Source organism: Miniopterus natalensis, chromosome 16 (assembly GCF_054644295.1).
Source record: "Miniopterus natalensis isolate mMinNat1 chromosome 16, mMinNat1.hap1, whole genome shotgun sequence".
In the NCBI taxonomy this organism is placed as follows: Eukaryota; Metazoa; Chordata; class Mammalia; order Chiroptera; family Miniopteridae; genus Miniopterus; species Miniopterus natalensis.
The window spans coordinates 6,167,263-6,186,916 of record NC_142096.1 but is presented as its reverse complement, the minus strand read 5'-3'; the positions used below and the strand labels follow the sequence as shown (position 1 = coordinate 6,186,916).

At 39.4% G+C, this 19,654-nt stretch overlaps 1 protein-coding gene and 1 non-coding gene across 4 annotated transcripts; one reads left to right on the top strand and one right to left on the bottom strand.

Moving 5' to 3' along the window:
- The first annotated feature begins 1,041 nt into the window (after positions 1 to 1,041).
- On the top strand, positions 1,042 to 13,303 carry FBXO43 (F-box protein 43). 3 transcript variants are annotated; one of them, XM_016198489.2, is made up of 7 exons: positions 1,479 to 1,646; positions 1,732 to 1,830; positions 1,992 to 2,062; positions 3,597 to 5,083; positions 7,981 to 8,083; positions 12,328 to 12,531; positions 12,629 to 13,303. In XM_016198489.2, exons 4-7 carry the CDS (start codon positions 3,612 to 3,614, stop codon positions 12,875 to 12,877), a joined length of 2,028 nt encoding a protein of 675 aa, XP_016053975.2. In that variant the 5' UTR covers positions 1,479 to 1,646; positions 1,732 to 1,830; positions 1,992 to 2,062; positions 3,597 to 3,611; the 3' UTR covers positions 12,878 to 13,303. The 3 variants fall into 3 exon arrangements, with proteins under 3 accessions (XP_087681433.1, XP_016053975.2, XP_016053974.2); XM_087825307.1 differs by lacking the exons at positions 1,479 to 1,646; positions 1,992 to 2,062 and adding an exon at positions 1,042 to 1,152; XM_016198488.2 differs by lacking the exon at positions 1,992 to 2,062.
- Positions 2,528 to 2,633, bottom strand: LOC148091331 (U6 spliceosomal RNA). The gene has a single exon (XR_015715812.1). It is a non-coding gene; the product is annotated as a U6 spliceosomal RNA (small nuclear RNA).
- Positions 13,304 to 19,654: the final 6,351 nt, after the last annotated feature.

Below are 19,654 nucleotides of genomic sequence, written 5' to 3'. Positions count from 1 at the left end.
TGCCCCCCCCCCCCCCCCCCATGGAGCCCACAGCCCGGCATGTGTCCTGACCAGGAATCAGCCGCCATCTCCTGGATCATAGGTCGATGCTCAACCACTGAGCCACGCCCGGCCGGGCTGCAATAGGGTTTTATTTTTGCTTTATATCTATCACAGTATTTGAAACCTAAAGAAATCCATTTTCTCTTCAAATTTGGACCTGTGTATATCGTTTCTCTGGACTCAGCACACTCGGCGCCAAGGTTTCCTAGCCTACGTCTGCTCTGAAATCAAGCTATGTTGTCTACCCGGGGGCCCTGAGAACATAGAAAATAGCCACAGTTTATGGTTCTTGGAAAACTAAAAGCAAATGAATTTGGAAAGAAAAGCCAGTGAGAAAAAAACGGTTCGATTCACCTTTGCAGGGGGTCTGCAGCTGGAAACCCAAGCTGCTTCTGAGGGACATCTGGATTGTCTTGGTTCACTGGGTCCCCTGCTTTATTTTAATCCTTACCTGAGGCTATTTTTTTCCCATTGCTTTTCTGAGAGAGTGCAAGGGAGAGAGAGAGAGAAACATCAATGTGAGAGAGACGCATGGATTGCTCGCCTCCTGCAGGTGCGGCCGGGCGGGGGACTGAGCTTGCAACGAACCCAGACAGCCTGGGCCAGAGTCCAACCCCCGACGCTCAGTCCGCGGGCCCGCGCTCTGGGCGCTGAGCCCAAGCGCTAGGGCCCCTACATGGCTTCCAGGGGCACCCACCGCGGGACCTACGCGCCTTTCTGTAGAATGCTCCCCACAGTGAGAGTGAGGAGGGTAAGAGCCTCTCACGTTGGGAGGCCCTCGCCGTGCTTGGGGGGGGGGGGATGGCAGGGCGGGCGGAGAAGACGAGACCCCTCGGGCGAAGGCTGGGGCGGGGCCTGCGGGGCGCACAGCAGCTGGTGGGGGCGCTTCCGGGCCGGAGGAAGGGGCGGGGCTGGCGGGCGGAAGGGGCGGGGCGGGGCGGTTACTGGGGGCGGGGCGGTTGCTCCCGGCGGGCAGTTCAAACTGCAGGAGGGAAGGGCGGCGGCCCCACGCGAACTTGGCGTGGGGGTTGCCATAGCGGATCTCCCCGGGGGCGAGGCCGTGGCTCCTCCCAGGTGCACTCGGCGGAGCTGCTTCTCTCCCTCCCGCGGGTCGGTCCCGGCGCCCCGCCCAGCCCCGCGGCCCCGTCGGTGCGGGGTCCCTTGGTTCTCCGTGGGTGGCAGCGGGGCCCAGGTGTGGGGGTAGCGGGCCTTTGGGCGGCCCCGGCCCCGCGCCCCACTTTGCTTTCCAGGTGTTGGGACTAGAGAGGCTCCTCGAAGCCGCGCCCTTCACTCGCTCGGCTCCAGGTGACGGCCGCCCACCCTCGGCCCGTCGCGGGCTCTCGGGCGCGGAGCCCTGGCCGCCGCCGAGCCGCCGCTGCGGGCCTGGCCCTGGGAGGGTCGGGGGGACGCGGCGGCGAGACCGTTACCCACCCTCCCCCGCGCGCGGGCGGCTCCGGGGGCGACACTGCGTCTCCAGAAGCCCGAGTTCGGGAGCTTTCCTCAGTCCTGACACTAGCTGTGAAAGTGCCTGTTGTCTGGAAAAGCTGAGGGAAATTCAGCGGGATTTAGGCCTTTTCAAGTGTTAGAAATAATCCCCGCAACGGGTACGTTCCCCTCAAATGTTAGCAGGCTCCGCGCTGCCTACTGCACGTTTCAGTTAACTGTTCGCACTGAACTTTTCTCTTTAAGTGGTATTTCTCTGACATGGATTTTAAAGGCAAAGTGAGAGATTTTCTTGCTTGGAAACCTGCATAACTTTGACATCTGAGAGCTCAAGGTTGACTCATGGTAAGATTTTCCACTTTAACAGATGAAGGGGATTTGGTTTTAATATAGCTAAGTAATAAGTATTTCTTTATCCGATTTGACAAGTGCTTTAAAAATTTATTTGTTTGTCTATTTATTAATTAAGAGTACTGTAGAGATAATTGTTCTCAACCCGTTATCAGGAGCCTGGTGTTAAAAACTGAATATTCGGGAGGCTGGTTTGATTCATCAGAGAACTGCTGAGTCAATAAAAGTAAGTCGGTGGGCATTCCATCCATGGTTTGGCATGAATACCTTTAAATAATTTAAAAATTAGCTTTGAAGAGCCACGTTTTGTTCCAGACCAATGTCTTAGGGTAGTGGAAAGATGAACATGTTGATAACAGAGGCAGCACGTTTGAGGCAACTTCAAACGTGTACGTGGACAGGAGAAAATTAGCAAGTGTTGCTTGTGTGTCTGTAGCAAGCAGCCTGTGGTTTTTAGCGGAGAGGATGATCCCTGCATCCCCACTTCGTTTCTAACAATTTCCCTGTTTCCCAAAGTCTAGCACGGTGAGACACCTAGTGGTGAAGCAGTGGAGCCGTTACATTTGTTTTAACTTTTTTAAAAGGATTCCTTGACCTAATTTTGCCAAATGACATGAGTGAAAACTTACTTAATAGAATGATTCTCAGAGAGGGGGAAACATTCGTGCTTGGAGGTGATTTTTTTTTTTTTTTAAGTATGGAACACTTCACGAATTTGTGTGCCATCCTTGGCGGGGAGCCATGCTAATCTTACCTGTATCCGTCCAATTTTAGTATATGTGCTGCCAAGTGAGCACTGGAGGTGAAAGTTTAAAACACATTCTATCTTCTTAATATATTGAAAACAAAAATTGTTTTAAAATATAGTACAAATTATGGAATGCAAAAGTTGATAGCTGGTAAGCATGTGCAGAAGATAGCAGTGATTCCCAGGATCTAAGGGAATCTAGGTCAGACGGAAGTGTGGGAAATTTACCAGAAAGGAATATAGGTTGAGAAGCACTTAGATACTTTGCCCAGTAATGATGCTCTTCTAATAATCATTATAAAGAAATCATTTCATTTTGTGGTTAGAGTAGCAATTAAAAAACACACACACACAAAACTTCATGCATTCAAATATTTAACTGATATAACTTAGGCATAAATGTCTTTCCCATGATAGCCAAAATATATCTTCCCAAGATCTTTTAATAGAGAAAAATCATATTTGGTCTGGAGAAAACTTTGAAAGATTGACAGTTGTCTCAGTATCCTCTGAATAATCTGGAGAAATATCAGAAACAATGATAACTGTTTTACCTTCCTTTGAGTTAAGATTTACTTTGAGTTTCTAAAAAGAAGGAATGTGATGATGATACTGTTGAAAAAATTAAGGAGTAAAGTATTTGTTAGTGTCATTCCTTACAAATATAATTACTGAGTCACATTTCTTCTTTAAGTAATTTACTTGAATTCTTTATTTGGAATTTCAAAAACATTATAAAGGGTGGGTTTCCCACAAGTAGTTGTATTTTAGTGCTGTCAAAATTATAATAAAATAATGTAAAAATGATGCCGCCAGATTTTTTCTCCTCAAGTATAGTTCAAGAAAACATTTGTGCGTGATGCTTAGACTGTGCTTAGTCAAGCAAAAAAGTAACTTTTTATTGTCATAAAATTTCTGTTATTATCTGTACTCATCACAAGTAGTATATTTTGGTGTAAGCTCTCAGGCTACTCATTTCAAAGGAAGAATAAAATTTGTTTTCACGTTTTAGAAACACATTTTGAAGATGTCAGAAAGGCATTCAGGCCAGGTTGGAACTGGAGCAGGAAATGAGATGGACACTCCTACTGTCAATTTCAAGTACTCCAGCTTCAGAGATTTTTGTTCTACATCTTCATTTCAAGATAGTGGCTACAGTGAGTTGTTAAAATCTTGCAGCTTTGATAATACAGATAAAGACTTTTTTGGAAAGGAGGAAAAAGGCCCAGCATTAAATTATGAACATTCTGAAACTTCAAGTCTGGGCTTAACACATCATTTAGAGACCCCTAAGCAAAAAAAGAGATTTGTCTTCCCTAGGAAAGAAATGAACAAAACCCCAGAACTTTGGGAAACTCCTAAACTCAATGGAAAAAGATGTTTACGGCGCAGAAGGCTGGATATGTCTTTCTCTCCTCTAAAGCGAGGCTTTGAATCACAAAATAGTTCTATAGAAAGTAGTATAAGCCGAGTTCTCAACTTTGAAAAAAATATTCCGAGCAGTGCTTCAGGTTTTCCAAGGCAAAATAATTTTAGTGCTTTAATTAGTAGTACTTTGAAAACAGAAGAGGCAACTTCAAGCAGTCAAAAACTGAGACTTAATTTTTCTCAACAGACGACTTCTACAGTTGATGACTCCAAAGATGACTGTAGCCTGTTTGAAGTTGAATGCATATCTCCAATTCAGGGCAATAATTTTAAAGACTCTCTCACCCATGACTTTAGTGATAGTAGTCTATGTGTTAGTGATGAGAACACATGTCCTGAACTTCTGGGCTCCTCTGGTAGTGGAACAACTTGTGAAACAGATGAGGACATATTTGTGACTCCAGTAAATAACCTTGTTGCACACATTAAATTTAAGGTAAATCAAAGGCTTTTTCCTTCAACTGAAGTGAGAGGCAATATTTCAACACCTGAAGACAGTGGTTTTAACTCACTTTGCCTGGATAGATCAGAAGAGTCCCTCTCTGACCAGGAGAGTTTTTTTCAAGAACTACCTCAGAAACGTAAGGGGACTCTCAAAGCGGGGGCCACCGTAAGAAGGTCAAGGCGTCTTGGAAGGTTGAGAAGACTGTCCACCCTCCGGGAGCAAGGCTCACAGTCTGAGACGGAGGAGGAAAGCCACAGCATCCGCTCTGACTCGGAAACAACCCCAGCAGCTGCTTCAGACTTCTCAGAGAGCCAGCCCGGCAGTGACAGTCAGAGTGGGGACTTGATTTTGGGCTTTACAGATTTATCCAACACCCCAGCCTTGCAATTAGTGCATGAGCTCTTCATGAAAAACAGAAGGAAAAGATTCCAGCAAAAGGGGGCACTCGAATTCTTAGAAGAAAGAGATGAGGGGAAAATAGCTGTGCTGCAGTGTGTGCTTGCAGGACTGATTGGCAAGAAAATGGGCATAGAAAAACTGGACATCTTAACCGAATTGAAATACAGAAATTTAAAGCATATTCTTGCAGTTGTTTTAGATTCCTTGACTGCAGAAAGCCTATGCAGGTAAGAAAAAAAAAAAATTTCTGAAATAAAACAGACTTTTATCAATTTTTAAATTAATTTAATTATTTAAATCTAAAATTAAAAAAAAAATTTTTTTTAAATCCTCACCCAAGGATATTTTTTCCATTGCTTTTCAGAGAGAGTGAGAGAGAAACTTCGATGTCAGACACATTGATTGGTTGCCTCCTGCAGGGGATCGAGCCTGCAACAGAAACATTGGCCCTTGGCCAGAATCAAACCTGGGAACTTTCAGTCCCTGGCCCAATGCTCTAACCACTGAGCTAAACTGGCTAGGGCTTTTACCACTTTTTTTAAAGTTGGAAAGCTTTTCTATGAGTAGTCCTGTTTTTTATTTGTTTTGTCATCTCTATCTGGTTATCTTACACCTTATCAAAGGTGGTTTAGTAAACTTCCTGATAGAGCTCACTAGTACAGTTTCTTCTGTTTAAAAGCCTGCTTTAGAAGTGACAATATAGTCCTCTTTGGAATAAAGTTCATGTCCCTGTCATTTGGAAGGAGAATTTATAAAAGTTGTACTTCAGATTTTCAAAATGATAAGCTTTATTCCACAAAAGTTATTTAACGATTTATTTAATAGTTCACATCCTGTTGTCAAATTGCAAATTGTAGTCAAGTTATGGTACTTGGTCAGAAATAATGTAAAGCATTATGGCAACTGAGAAATGGCAATATACAAAGGATAGCATTTAGTTATTTAAGTTCTAGAATCCAAAAACAATGGTTAGCTTTTATTTTAGGGTTTGGTCTTTCCAGAGACCAAGGGAATATAGATTATTTCATTTTAATTGCTAACACAGCAGTGGAAATTAATGACTTTTGGGAATTTCAAGGAATTAGAAATTGAAGAATTTGTAATCCCAGAGATTTCAGTGTTACAGAACTAAAGAGAAACTAAGACATTTAGGAGTATTAAGGGTGGGAACTAGGGTTACTAAGACTAAAGTGAGACTCTGTTCATACCGGCAATTTTGGGGAGTCACAGAGCTAAAAGAAGACAAAACCCTTAGGAATGCCATAACTAGGAAGGAAGGAAGCCATGTGGAACAGGATTTCTGCAAGGTCATGGTTGGGGGAGGACACGCAGGAGAGTTAAGTGAACCTCTTTTTCCATAGGGATACGCCAAGAATCCTTGCTGTTTTATGGCCACACAACTTCTATTAGAGCCCTTCTCCCCCTTTCTCCCATAAATTACTTGTAGGCAATCATAGAAAATTGTAGAATTTCATAGCTGGAAGTCTGAGATATCTAGTCCAATCCTATATTTTGAAGATGAGAAAACAGCTCTAGAGAAGTTAAGTGACTGGCCAATAGTCATTCAAGGAGATAAGAATAGATGCAGATCTACAACTGAGTCCTCTGATTTCTAATCTAGAATTTTTCCACAAACTTATTAAGGTGTAAAGCCTTTGTGAATAGACTTGATCAGGAATGTACTTGGTTTAACCCAAGCAGGATAGTAAACAGATTACTGCACTTATATGTGTACACCTTGTAAAAATGTTCAAATGAGATAATTTGTTTAAAAAGTAAGAGATGGCTGAGATATAGGAATTTTATTTTTACATGCTGGAGTATTTGGATACCGACCAGTTAAAATAAAAACTTAGGTGATGCTTTAGGGTGCTCATTTGTGAGAGTAGTTGATATTCACTCATATTTCAATAATTACCTCTCCTGCCCAGCCCTCCAAATTTATAGTATTTGCGCTGCAGAATGCATGTATAATGTTTGCAGTGTTCATTCTTGGTAATATGAGATTATAGTTAGTTGAAATATATAGTTCATTTCTTCCCAATTAATGGGTGACTTTCTCCCTGTGCCTTTTCATCAGTCTGCTATAAGATACATGTACCAGTTTGGGGAGGGGCAGTGGCAACTGAAGCAGCCATGGTAGCTGGAAGAATAGTAGTATTCACAACTCCAGTATTAACCTGGGGCCTCTTTAATATGTGACTTTGTTTTTTAATTGTCTTTGAGTGATTAGAGTAATAAAAAGATCAGATTAACAGCTGTAGGATTACCTTTTCTTTAAAAATTAGTATAGTCAAAGTTATTAATAAATAAGCAATCACTGGACATAATTTTTTTCTTTAGGTACTTCATTCTCTTAAACTTTGATTTATAAGATATAAACTTTGTAGTGCTACCCATAATAATATTTATTATTTGATACATAGTACTTCCAATGAAGGATTGATTGTTATGTTTCATTAAAATGACAGATTTGTTAAATACATTTATAGGAGAAATTGATTTTTAAAAATCCCCACAAAACTCTTATACTGTAGATGACCATCATTTGCTGCAAGTCATGTTCCAAATTTTCAATCTTAATATCACATTTGAAGTTAAATCCTCTTAATTAGTCTCTGGTGGACTCATATTAGCTTTTTGTAAAACTATGTTTTTTCTTTAACCATTTATAAGATGATAATCTATCAACATAATGCTGGCATATATTTAATAGGATTTTTTTCATACGGTGAAACAATATGAAACTGATACAGATTGTCATATATATATTTAAATATCTCTTTATTGATTTCAGAGAGAGAGAGGGAGAGAGAGAGAGAGAAACATCATTGATAAGAGAGTCATTGGTCAGCTGCCTCCTGCACGCCCCCCACTGAGGACTGGGCCCGAAACCTGGGCACATGCCCTGACCGGGAATCAGACCTCAGTCTCCTGGATCATAGATCGATGCTCAACCATTGAGCCACGCCAGCCAGGCAGGTTGTCATATTTTTAATGTAAATTTTTAGGTTTAAATTTACTGTCCAAAATCTTTAAAAAGTTTTTCTTATTAATTGCCATGTTCAGAAAATGTTAATCTTGTGGGATATATGCTATATAAGGACTGACTTTTTTGTTACAGTGTTTGGAAAGTGAGCAGAAATTGGCGTCAAATTATTGTTCAAGATAAAAAAGCAAATCAGAGGAGGAAATTTTATATAACACGACTGAAAACAGATGCTGAGGTAATGTATCTACTACTTTTCTAAAACGGATTCTAAAATATAAACATCTGTTAATCCCATATTGGTTTTCCTGTCTTCTACCCTGTTCATTTTAGCAAACATTCGCTCTAAACTCTTGACTTTTCCAAACTCCATTTCCTTCTGGACTGTAAGTAGAGTAGACTACCTGGCATCAAGAACATCTCATTGGGTTTTGTAGTTAAGTGTATGTGCTGTTAGCGGTATTTGAATACCAGTGATATGCTGAAACCTATTCACAATTAGATATTCTTATAGCATTTTTTCAGTCTTTTTATTGGATATTATGTGCCAGTTACTTAGATTACAATGATGAACATTTCTGGCATTGTTGCTGCTCTCTTGGAGCTCATGCCTTGTGGGTGATATAGGTAGGGGAGGCTAGAGTTAGTTCTATTGGAAGATTTAAAGGGAGTGTTCGATACTTGAGGATCAGGAGAAGGCTTTTCAGAAAAAGTGCATCTCAGCTGAGACCTGAATGATCAGTTAGCAGATAGCCAGGTGAAAACAGAATAGTGTTTCAGCAGAGGGAATAACATATGAAGGCCTGGAGGTGAGTGAGCATGGCAGACTACGACTGGTAAAGCATCATAAACTTGTACTCCCTTGAAGATCTGAGTTCCAGCTTTAAAGTTACAAAAAAAGTCCTACTTGCTGTGATAGGCATCTGATGACTCTGGCACCCATATTTCTTTTATGTTCGACTTTTAGATCTTTCTGAGACCTTAATACCAAAAGAAACTGAGAGTTCATCCCTTTATTCTTGTCATAATAGAAAGTACTTAATAACATATTAAAGGAAATTTCCAATTTGATTAAATGTAATAATTGAGATGGCCCATGGCATAAAACAAATAAGAACATCCAGATGCAGATTGGTGGGTTTCTCATTACAATGAAATATTAGGGACTGCTGTTAACTAAAACATTGACTTTTTATTTTACTTTGAAGAAAAGTTTTACTGTCTCGCTTGTAATGAGTTGTCTTACAACTCATTCACAGCTCCTGGCACCTTATGCTATAGCCACTGGCTTTGGGAGCTTATAATAGTGAAGATATTTATTGCTTTCCTAATGTATCTTTTTAGGGTGCTGCCCTACATGCTAACAACAGACTTAAAATACAATTTTTTAAGCCAGCCCCTATTAATATTAAACTTTAAGTCCCAAGTACTCCTTATATCTTATAAGAAAGAAACCTGTGGTTGTGTTTGGCAACCTTTTAGGTAATTCTAAATAAAATATTCTTTCTTCATAGCCTAGCCACCACTTTTTTAAAACTTGATTTCTTAAAGGACTATACTTTTTCCCTTACTTGAACTCTTTTTCCTTATTTTGGTTTGCTTTTAAAAAATTTTATCAAAGTAAAACAAATACATGGTTAAAGTCAAATTGGACAATGAGGCTTATAACAACACATCCTCCTGCCCTATGCCTTCCCACTCTTGGTTCTTGCCATGTCAAGGCAATCACTTTCAACTCTTTAGTTGTTCCTTCTGATATTTACATCCACATTTCTAAGTAGAATGCCTTTACTGCTATTTTTGGGCATTTTTTTTACAGAGATTGTCTGTTCTCTAACCTCTCACCACTACTAGCACTGCCTCTCTACCCACCTCTCTCTGAATGCCTTTCTCCCTTTTTCCTATCTTAATGAATTTAACCACATCATTTGGAAGTGAATCAGAATTAGGTGCTGACATTGTGAAGACTGTTGAGATTACTATGACTTTTTGACAGTTGTAATATGCAGTACACTATGATTAGATTTCTCTCTTATATAACTTTTTTTTTCCAGAGTTAATAATTGCCCAGTTTTTCTTTTTTGCTTAGTGTTTCTCTATACAGGTCCCTGATTCATCTCCTATTATCCACCAGAACTGGAAATCTCCTCTCTGTAAGTCCAAACATATCAGGTATTCTACCTATTCCTTCTCTTCCTCAGACATCCTTTCTGATGTCCTTTGCCCTCTTATTCTAATGTGGACTGGTTGCTTTCTACCCAAACTGCCCTAATGTATCATTAACCAAAGCAAAAATTATGAAACAAAGTTAGATGGTTTTTCTCACACTTGTATAGCGTCACTAAAAGCTCCTTATGTGTGCAAATTATAAAGCACAGACCAGCTACGTGTAATAGGATCTCAATTTTATGTTTGCTTTGCAGCAGTGAGAATGCACATTACAGTTGGAATACTACACCTGTTCCGTTGCATTTCTAAATTTCCTGTATTTTGCACTGTTTTCTTATAATCATGGAAATGAACCATAAGGTGACTTTACTCTCACATTTAAATGTTTTCTGGTAACATGTTGATGACTGTTTCAGAAAATTTTGGTGTTCACAAACATGTGCCTTTCTTATCTGCTTTGCCTTGTATTGTTCAGAGATAGTTGCACACATTTTAAGCTCCAGAACAGGGATTGGACTGTTTAATTCACTTGGCACGTTAGGCATTCCACAAATATTTGTTAAATGAATGAATATTTCTTCTGTGGCTGAAATTTGCTTCAACAACATATCTCTATTCATTCTTTGGTGCATGTAGAATCACTCTGTTTACCAACTTCATAGAAATCCATTGAAATTTTAGTGTGCTGTTGTCATGTACTTGTGGCCTAAGCTGCAAATCATTTATACAATGTAATATAGAGATGTATTGAGTCCTTGAAAAAATTTCAACTGTATTTATTCTAATTTCTGAAAACCAATATTCATCCATTACACTTACGGATATGTTGTTAAACTATTAATCATGTAATCGATTATGACCAACTAACCTCATTTCCTATATTTATCCTACCGTAATTTCTCATGTTTTAGGTCTCCCCACTACTAGGAGTCAATAGTGGCTAAGGGAGACTATCAAAGGAGAGGAAACACAATTATAGTTGGACACATGAGGAAATTTACCTGCAGTTCATTTTATTTTGATAATTGGTTAAGAATGCTAAGTCGTGTTTTAAAAAACTTATTTTTTTTTCCATTACCAACTTCAACAAAATAGAAGGCTGTAAGGATTACTCCTTGAAAATATTTCTTGGCTGAATTATTTTAGTGCTGTGGAAATCCAGTTCAGATAAGAGTGATTTCTTTTTCTCCTTTTAAAATATCGAAGTTGTTTAAAATTAACAGTAAAAATGAATCAGGTATTTACAAGTATTGCAAAAAATAGCCAAACAAATTGAGTCTCATAGTCTAACCAGTCCCATTATTCTTTTGATATGTGACAAAGGTAAGAGACCTTCAAATAATTTCATGATATCCCATAGCAGACTTTTAAAAGGATTCATCCCTTCTTAGACCCTGCCTTAAAACAAGTTGGCAAACTCCAGTCTGTGGGCCAAATCCTGTCTACCACCGTAGAAGGGAGGGAGGGAGAGGGAGGAGGAGAGAGATAGAAACATCAATGTGAGAGAGACACATCATCTGGTTGCCTCCCAACTGGTTGCTCCTACACGCGCCCGACCAGAGGCAGGAAGCGAACCCCAGCCCAGGTACGTGCCCTAGACTGGAAATCAAACCTGCGACCCTTCAGTGATGCTCCAGCCACTGAACCACACTGGCCAGGGCCTGTCACCTGTATTTTTAAATTAAGTTTTATTGGAACTCAGCACTGCTCTTTCATTTACATATCTCTACAGCTGCTTTTGCTAAAAGGGCAGTTGAGTAGCTGCAACTATCTGGCCTGAGAAGTGTAAAATATACACAATCTCGTTCTTTTCAGAAAACTTCTACTAACCCATGCTGTGAACAGAAAAATAGCTAATCATGCAAACTTAAAGCTAACATTTATTTATTAATTTTTAAATATACATTTCAACTTTTAAATGTTAGGTAAGAGATAAAATTATTTATTTTTTTTAATCCTCCCCTGTGGATATTTTTCCATTGCTTTTCAGAGAGTGGAAGGGAGAGAGAGGGAGACATTGACATGAATTGATTGGTTGCCTCCCACAGGGGCTCAACTGGGGCCCGAGATCAAGCCTGCAACTGAGGTACATGCCCTTAGCTGGAATTAAACCTGGGACCTTTTAGTACCAGGGCCGACACTCTAACCACTGAACAAAACCAGTGAGGGCTAAGTTTTTTCTTAAAAGGAATGGGTTAGGGAGAAAATTCTAGTGGTGTGAAACTACATCTGATCATTTAAATACATGTGCATCAGAAAGCAGGCCTGAAACTTTTGATATTACAGTATTGACCCCTCTTGTCTTTGCCACAGCGAGCTATATTAAATGTTCAGGATGCTGCCACTCGGCTTCATCTTTTAAATCGATCAGCCCTAAGATCTGTACAAGCTCAGGCTAGGACACCAAGTTCTCAGAAAGAACAAGTTTCAACATTCTCTCCTTGGGGAGAAGTTCTGACACCTATAGCAAGCTCTTCAATTTTCCACTCACACAGTAAACAGGAAGAGTATGTTAAGGTGAGTATTATGTTATTAGAAATAAATACTTAGAGTTTGAAATAAAGTGATTCTTTATATGAAACTAGAAGATTTAGTGTGTATGCTTTTACTGCAGGTTGCCAAAACACTTTTCATTGATGAAGCATTAAAACCTTGCCCGAGGTGCCAGTCCCCTGCTAAGTACCAGCCATATAAGAAAAGGGGGCTGTGTAGCCGCACAGCCTGTGGTTTTGACTTTTGTGTGTTATGTCTGTGTGCTTATCACGGGTCTGAAGAATGTGGTAGGGGAGCAGCAAATCCAAGAAGCAGAAGAGATGCTCTTCCAGGAAGTGCCGAGAGTAAGAGGAACTTAAAACGCCTCTGAAACACCTCTAAAGAAGCGTTAAGTATAAAAGAAGCATTCCCCCGAGCAATGCTTAGTCTGACCTAAAATTATGGATAATTTGAAAGCATGCAAATTTTCCTATTAATGACAGATGATGATTTATTTCCTATTTTGTGTATATTATAATCCATGTCATTGAATGTTTTCTTTAAGGTGGTAAGTTTTGAAGCAATTTTACTTTACTGTGTCACTTTTATCCATTTTAATAACTTAGTGTTTTTAAATAAAGAATTTTCATTGTTATATATATGTATTTGTGTTTCATGTAATATTTAAAGATTGTGCATTTCATCACTATGTGTTGAAATGATCTTCAATCACTTTTAAAAAATAGTTTTCCAAATAATATTAAAATTTTGAACTTGAGATGGTCTTAAAGATTTGGAAAATGAGTATTTGACTGAAATGAAATATAAATGAAATAAAATGTTTTCAAAAGTTCTATTGAATTTATAATTTCAAGATTTCTCTTAATTTGGTGAGTGTCATATTTGGGCAGACTTCTGGTTAAATAAAATTTATTTAATATTGATAACTGAGAAGACATAAAAAGTAAATTATTAGACATGTATGGTTATTTGCAATGGGAATCTTAGTCAATTAATAAACCCCTATAAGTCACACATTTCATATAAGTACTTTTTAAAATTCCAAAACTGTAGTCACAGATTTCATTTGTTTATTCTAGCCTGGGTATCAATATTGTGGCAAATTTGGGCTGGTTGGCAAAGATAAGATTTTTTTAAATAAGAAAATTTATGAAATTGTTTATAAAGTACTTCTTTTCAAAACTGATTTGAGGTTGTATGCTTATTTATAAAACAACAGCAAGAAAGAGATAAGTTCCTTTTTTAAAACTTAAATTCTCTTTATTATTATTTTTTAAATTAAATTTATTGGGGTGACATTGGTTAATAGGATCGTATAGGTTTGATGTATACATTTCTATGATATATGATCTGTATTTTGCGTTGTGTGCCCACAACCCAAAGACAGATTGATACCGTTGTAATAACCTGATTGTTATATAACAGGAAAGGAGTGAAGGGTGAGACCAAATAGTAGAGACATTGCCATTTGTTCAGCTTTGCCAAAAAGCTGCATTTAACACTCAGTCTGTTCCCTGCTCATTGATGGGGGAAGGGACTAGACAAAGGCAGTTTAGATGCATGCCCAGTGAGGTCTGAGTGAGGTGGGAAAATGCTCGCGCAGCAATCACACCTGGAAACAGATAATTGGCTAGAGTGGGTGTGGCCACTGCAAGCACATGAAAAATCAAAATAGATAAACATCCAAACAAAGGAAGTTCGCTTTCTCTTGGCTCTAGGGGGCTGGTCCGTCTTAGGACTCCTGGAAGGGGCTGCGCTCCACTGTGGCCACATGGTATCTATTGGTGTACCAGGGGAAAAAACCAATTCAGCCTGAAAGGAGTAGTTCCTTAGCTCATGAGTGACTTAAACAACTTCATCATTGAAACACTCAATGAATTGCACGAATATACTGTTATCTAAGAGCTCAGTTCAAGAGAAAGGCCACTGCTCCAGTCCCAAGGTCTTTGTAATCTAAACAAACAAGGCATGAAAACAAGAGTAAATATTACCACATCCCAGTAATTACTACATTCTTACAGGTTTTATTTTATTTTATTTTATTTTTTTCAAGTGATGTTTCTTTTTTTCTAAAAAATTTTTAATATTAATATATTTTTATTCATTTTAGAGAGAGGAAGGGAGAGGAAGAGATAGAAACATCAAGTATGAGAGAGTCATCATTGATCAGCTGCCTCCCATATGCCCCCGACTGGGGATGAAGCCCGCAACCCGGGCCTGTGCCCTGACCGGGGATCGAACCTCGATCTCCTGGATCCTAGGTCAATGCTCAACCGCTGAGCCACGCTGGGCTGGGCCTTACAGGTTTTAATTACTGAGTGAGAAAATAAGTAAAAGTTCACCAAACGTTTATTGATGGTCTATTCTTTGTTCCCAGGAAGATTCCAAAGCAAGAGGAATGACTCAATTTGGCACCTTATTTTGTATTTTGTTTCACTTCTTAATAAGGACATAAGGGAAAGCATGAGTGTTAATTCTGGGGAAGCCAATGCATGCTTCACCTTCTACGGACATAGGATAAGAGCCTCTCTCTCTTCCCCTCTATGGTCTGTCCCTTTGGCACACTTGTTAGCTGATGGGCAGGAATATTCTTTCTATTTGACTTCTACCTGGTTCCAGGAAGGGGAGGTATTTCCTATTTCTGAGCCCATCATTTGGGGAAAATGGGAAGGAACTTGAGATAAGTAATATAAAGAGAAACAACACCTTTAAGAGTTATCATTTTATACTAACATTTCTATGGGTGCAAATAAGGATGTTTAAATTTATCTCAGCTATTTAAATACTTAATAAGCTCTTTACCTGTTATGGATTTCTCAACTGTTGAGAAAACATTTTTGATACTAACTTACCACTATGTAAAGCTAAGTTTTTCCATTACTTTTGCTTAATTTATGACAAAAGGTGAAACTGCCAGAAACTATGGCACAAAAATTTACTGAACATTTTCAACATTTAATTTCTTATGTTCCTTGATTGAATTGTCATTTATATGCTTTATTTAAAATTGTGCCTCTCAAAAAGAGTGTAACATAGAAAATGCTTTAAATGTCTCAAAGACTGGAACACTTGTTATTGCTCCTGTGTGCAGGAGGGGCAATAATTCAAAGGTCACACTAAATATTCCACAAGAGGGCACCAAAGACTTATTCATGGTGATTTTGGCTTTCCTCCAAAAAAGTAAATTTAGCTTTTGTGTATTTGACATTGATGTACTGTGACATTGCCAGATAGGGGAAATGTTCCTTGACTTAATTTTTAAAGTGTATATAGAATAAATTTTGGTAATAGTTATTACTCAGAGTTGCTAATTAAAATATTTTAGCTGGCTTGCAAGAGTGCAGTTTTCTGGGATGACTTTTAACAGAGCACCTTGTTGGCAGCTGGGTCTGTGCCTGAGCCACCTGTGTTTACTTGCCCAGCGGCTCTGCCCTCCTGGCTCCCTTACCAGGGGCCGTGGAGTCAGGGAAGAAGGAGCAGTGGAAATGTTGAGGCACGTGCTGGTTGGGGACGGTGGGGAGGCACCACCAGTTATTTCCCTCCAGCATTCTCATTCCTGCCGAAGGTGGTGCTTGGTTCAGGACCTAATCACTGTACCTGCCTAGTTTCTGGACCTGCTTCCTAACAGTTCTTTTTGCTTCTACTTTCTACCCATATGAATCTGTCCTAAATATCCATTGCCAGGTTATTTGTACTAAAATGTGGCTCCAATTATGCTGCTTCCTATTAAAAAATATAGCAGAATTTAGGATCTCCTAATGGTCCTAACTTTCTAGCAGTTTCTCCCACAGTTCCACTCTGTGCACTTTATTCCAGCCAAACTAGACTCCACTGTTTTCTAAACCTCCCCTGCGCTTCCTCCCACTTCCTCTCGTTCTTGCCATACGAACTCCCATCAGATCCAGCTACTCCTTAGTTGCTTTCCATCTTCTGATCTCCCATCAAGATTAAATTTTGACCTCCTTTGAACCTAGTGCTTATTTAGACCTTCCTGGCATTTTTGGCCTACCTAATTTGTGTTAAGCTCTTTACCTGTTTCCACCATTAGCAAGTTCCTTAAGAGCGGAATTGTCTTACCTGGCACTGCACCTCCATCAGCAGAGTGTCTTGTGCACGGCAGATAATGCAGCAGGTATGAATGGCGTTGCTGAATTCACAGTGACTGTCATGACAGGACAGCAGGTCACGGTCCTGTGGTGAATGTGGTGATGCGATGAATGAGAACTGAGATGTGTGTGTGTGTGTGTGTGTGAAACTCAAACTTGGACCATTTTCTTAACCACTGATACCTGACTGGGGGTTAATTTAACAGAGCTAATGTTTTTTAATAACTTATTAGAAAGTATTTTTTAGAGCAGTTTTAAGCTCACAGCAAAATTAAGAGGAAGGTACAGAGATTTCCCATATGCCCCCTGCCCCCACACATGCACAGCCTCTCCATTACCACCGTCCCCACCAGAGGGGCACATTTGTTTCAATTGATGACTCTACATTGACACATAATCACCCAAAGTCCACAGTTTACCTTAGGGTTCACTCTTGGTGTTGTACAGTTTGGACAAATGTGCAATGATATGTATTTACTATTATGGTATCATACTGAGTAGTGTCACTACCCTAAAAATCTGTGCTCTGCCTGTTCCTTCCCCTGCCCAACCCCTGGCAACAGCTGATCTTTTTCCCATCTCCTTAGTTTTGCCTTTTCTAGGATGCCACATAGTTGGAATCATACAGTATATAACCTTTTCCAGGTTGGCTTTTTACTTAGTAATATGCATTTTAGTTTTCTCCAGTCCTTTCATAGCTGATAGCTCTTATTTTTTTTTAGTGCTGAATGATTTTCCATTGTTTGGATATATCACAGTTTATTCATTTACCTACTGAAGGACATCTTGGTTGCTTCCAAGTTTTGCCAATTATAAATAAAGCTGCTATAAGCATTTATGTGGAGGTTTTTGTGTGGACTTAAGTTTTCAGCTCCTTTAAGTAAGCATCAAGGAGCACGATTGTTGGATTGTGTGGTAAGAGTATGTCTTCCAAAGTGGCTGTACGATCTTTCATTCCTACCAATGAATGAGAGTTCCTGTTGCTCTACATTCTTGTCAGCATTTGGTGTTGTCATTGTTCCAGATTTTGGCCATTTGGAATGTGTGTAGTGGTATCTCTGTTGTTTTATTTTATGATTTTCAATATATTTATTCATAAAATATAGTTCATTTAACACATTTATTGAGTATTTGCTCTATCACATACCAGGCTTTGTTTAGCTGCTGGGGCTACAAGAGAGACTAACACAGGTCAAAAAATCTCTTAAGCCCAGCCAGGCATAGCTCAGTGGTTGAGCATCGACCTAGGATCCAGGAGATTGAGGTTCGATTCCCAGTCAGGGTACATGCCTGGGGTTTTGGGCTCGATCCCCAGCAGGGGGTGTGCAGGAGGCAGGCAATCAATGACTCTCCCATCATTGATGTTTCTCTCTCTCTCTCTCTCTCTCCCCCCCCTTCCTCTCTCTGAAATCAATAAAGATACATTTAAAAAAAAAATCAAAGCTCAAATTCATTAAAAAAAAAAAAGTGGGGCAGGAGAGGAAGAAAAAAGGAGAAAAAGAAAGAAGAATGTTTCCTCCACCTGTAAAAGTTACAATGTCCTAGAGCAATATTAGAGTTTTAAAACTTTAGCTAGGGTAGGGTTAAAAATTGAATTATCTCATTAGTTTGTACAAGAAACAAAGTAATGTAATGGAATATATTGACAATTAGAATAAATCGAAACCAGCAGGTCCAGATGGTAGTTATCTTGGATAAGTTAAGAAATTGCCTAATGAATGTATTAAACTAATTATGTTCCTTCAAAAAATTATGAACTGTTAAGTCAGGAAATAGGAAAAAAACTGCTGTTTTCTAGTTAAATGTGATATGAATATGTGTAGTTGTTATGCAATACAGATATGTAATTTTACAAAAAGGAAATGTGATCAATGGTTATCAAAAAAGAGAATGGAAATAATATATAAATTTTATAACCTGTGTTTCTGATCTTGCTACAACTGCAGTTACTTTTAGGGATTGGAGTGGGGGTAGTATCACACCTTACTGGGTGCTGAGTTACATTCAGCTCCTAGGAAAAACATTCTACTGCTTGTCTTGTCGTTCTGATTCATGTATAAAAATTAAAAATATAACTTAGCTATATGTGGAAATAAATGAAAAGAACCCAAGTAAGAATAAGCAAAGGCTATTCAGAGCTTGTATGTAGCAAGGGAGTCAGCCACCATCACTTGCATTTGGCAGGATCTCAGAGACAGGCAAAGATCCAGAAAGCTGCGTAGCGAGAGAAGAGGGAGACTTCAGGTGCTCTGGTGGGAGGGTGTTGTCCTGGGAAGCTGGGAGCAGGCTAACTGGAATCTAGTGGGCATCCTATGTGATTGGTTTGGAAAGCCTGTAAGACTTTCTGTGGTTGGTCTTGAGCTGGAAGTGGGGACAAAAATAGGTAGTTACTGATCAAGTCCTGACCATTCTGGGCCTATTGCTGCAGAGGCTGTAGTTTGGTTTCCAAGGCTGATTGCTACAGAGGTTATGAGGCAGAGTTCTATTGTCATATGTGGTCTGGCTATTGTCCATTTGTATTCAGACTTTTAGACATATAAAATATCACATTTCCATCAAAAATTAAAATCACAATGAGGAATTTCAACCTTCAGTGCTGCTAGTCCTGTTTACACTCAGAAAGGTTTAGAACTAGGCTTAAGTTGTACTCTGCCACACCAAGCCCAAGGAAGGACTGGTACTTTTAAATGATTAAACAGGCAGGATGCCTGAAATTTTGCACTTGTCAAGGATATACACACACCACACACTAGCCAGTCTCTCCGGCAGTATTTGGGAGAATCATTAAATAAATCCCTCTAGTTTCTTGCCCCAAGCAGGCTATGCAGAGTAACCCTAATGCAAATTAATCCTTGCAATTCAGGCCAGCCTTTGTGACATTTGCTTCTGGGCTCGTATTTGAAATTGATAATTTTCTCTTTGTCCACAGCAGCTTAACATGGTAATATCACTTCTTTCTTGTTCCAGGGTTATGCTGGCTTCTCATATCACAGTTTTAGCTGTTTTGCAGGGAGACTATCTGAGATGCTCTCCAAAGTTCC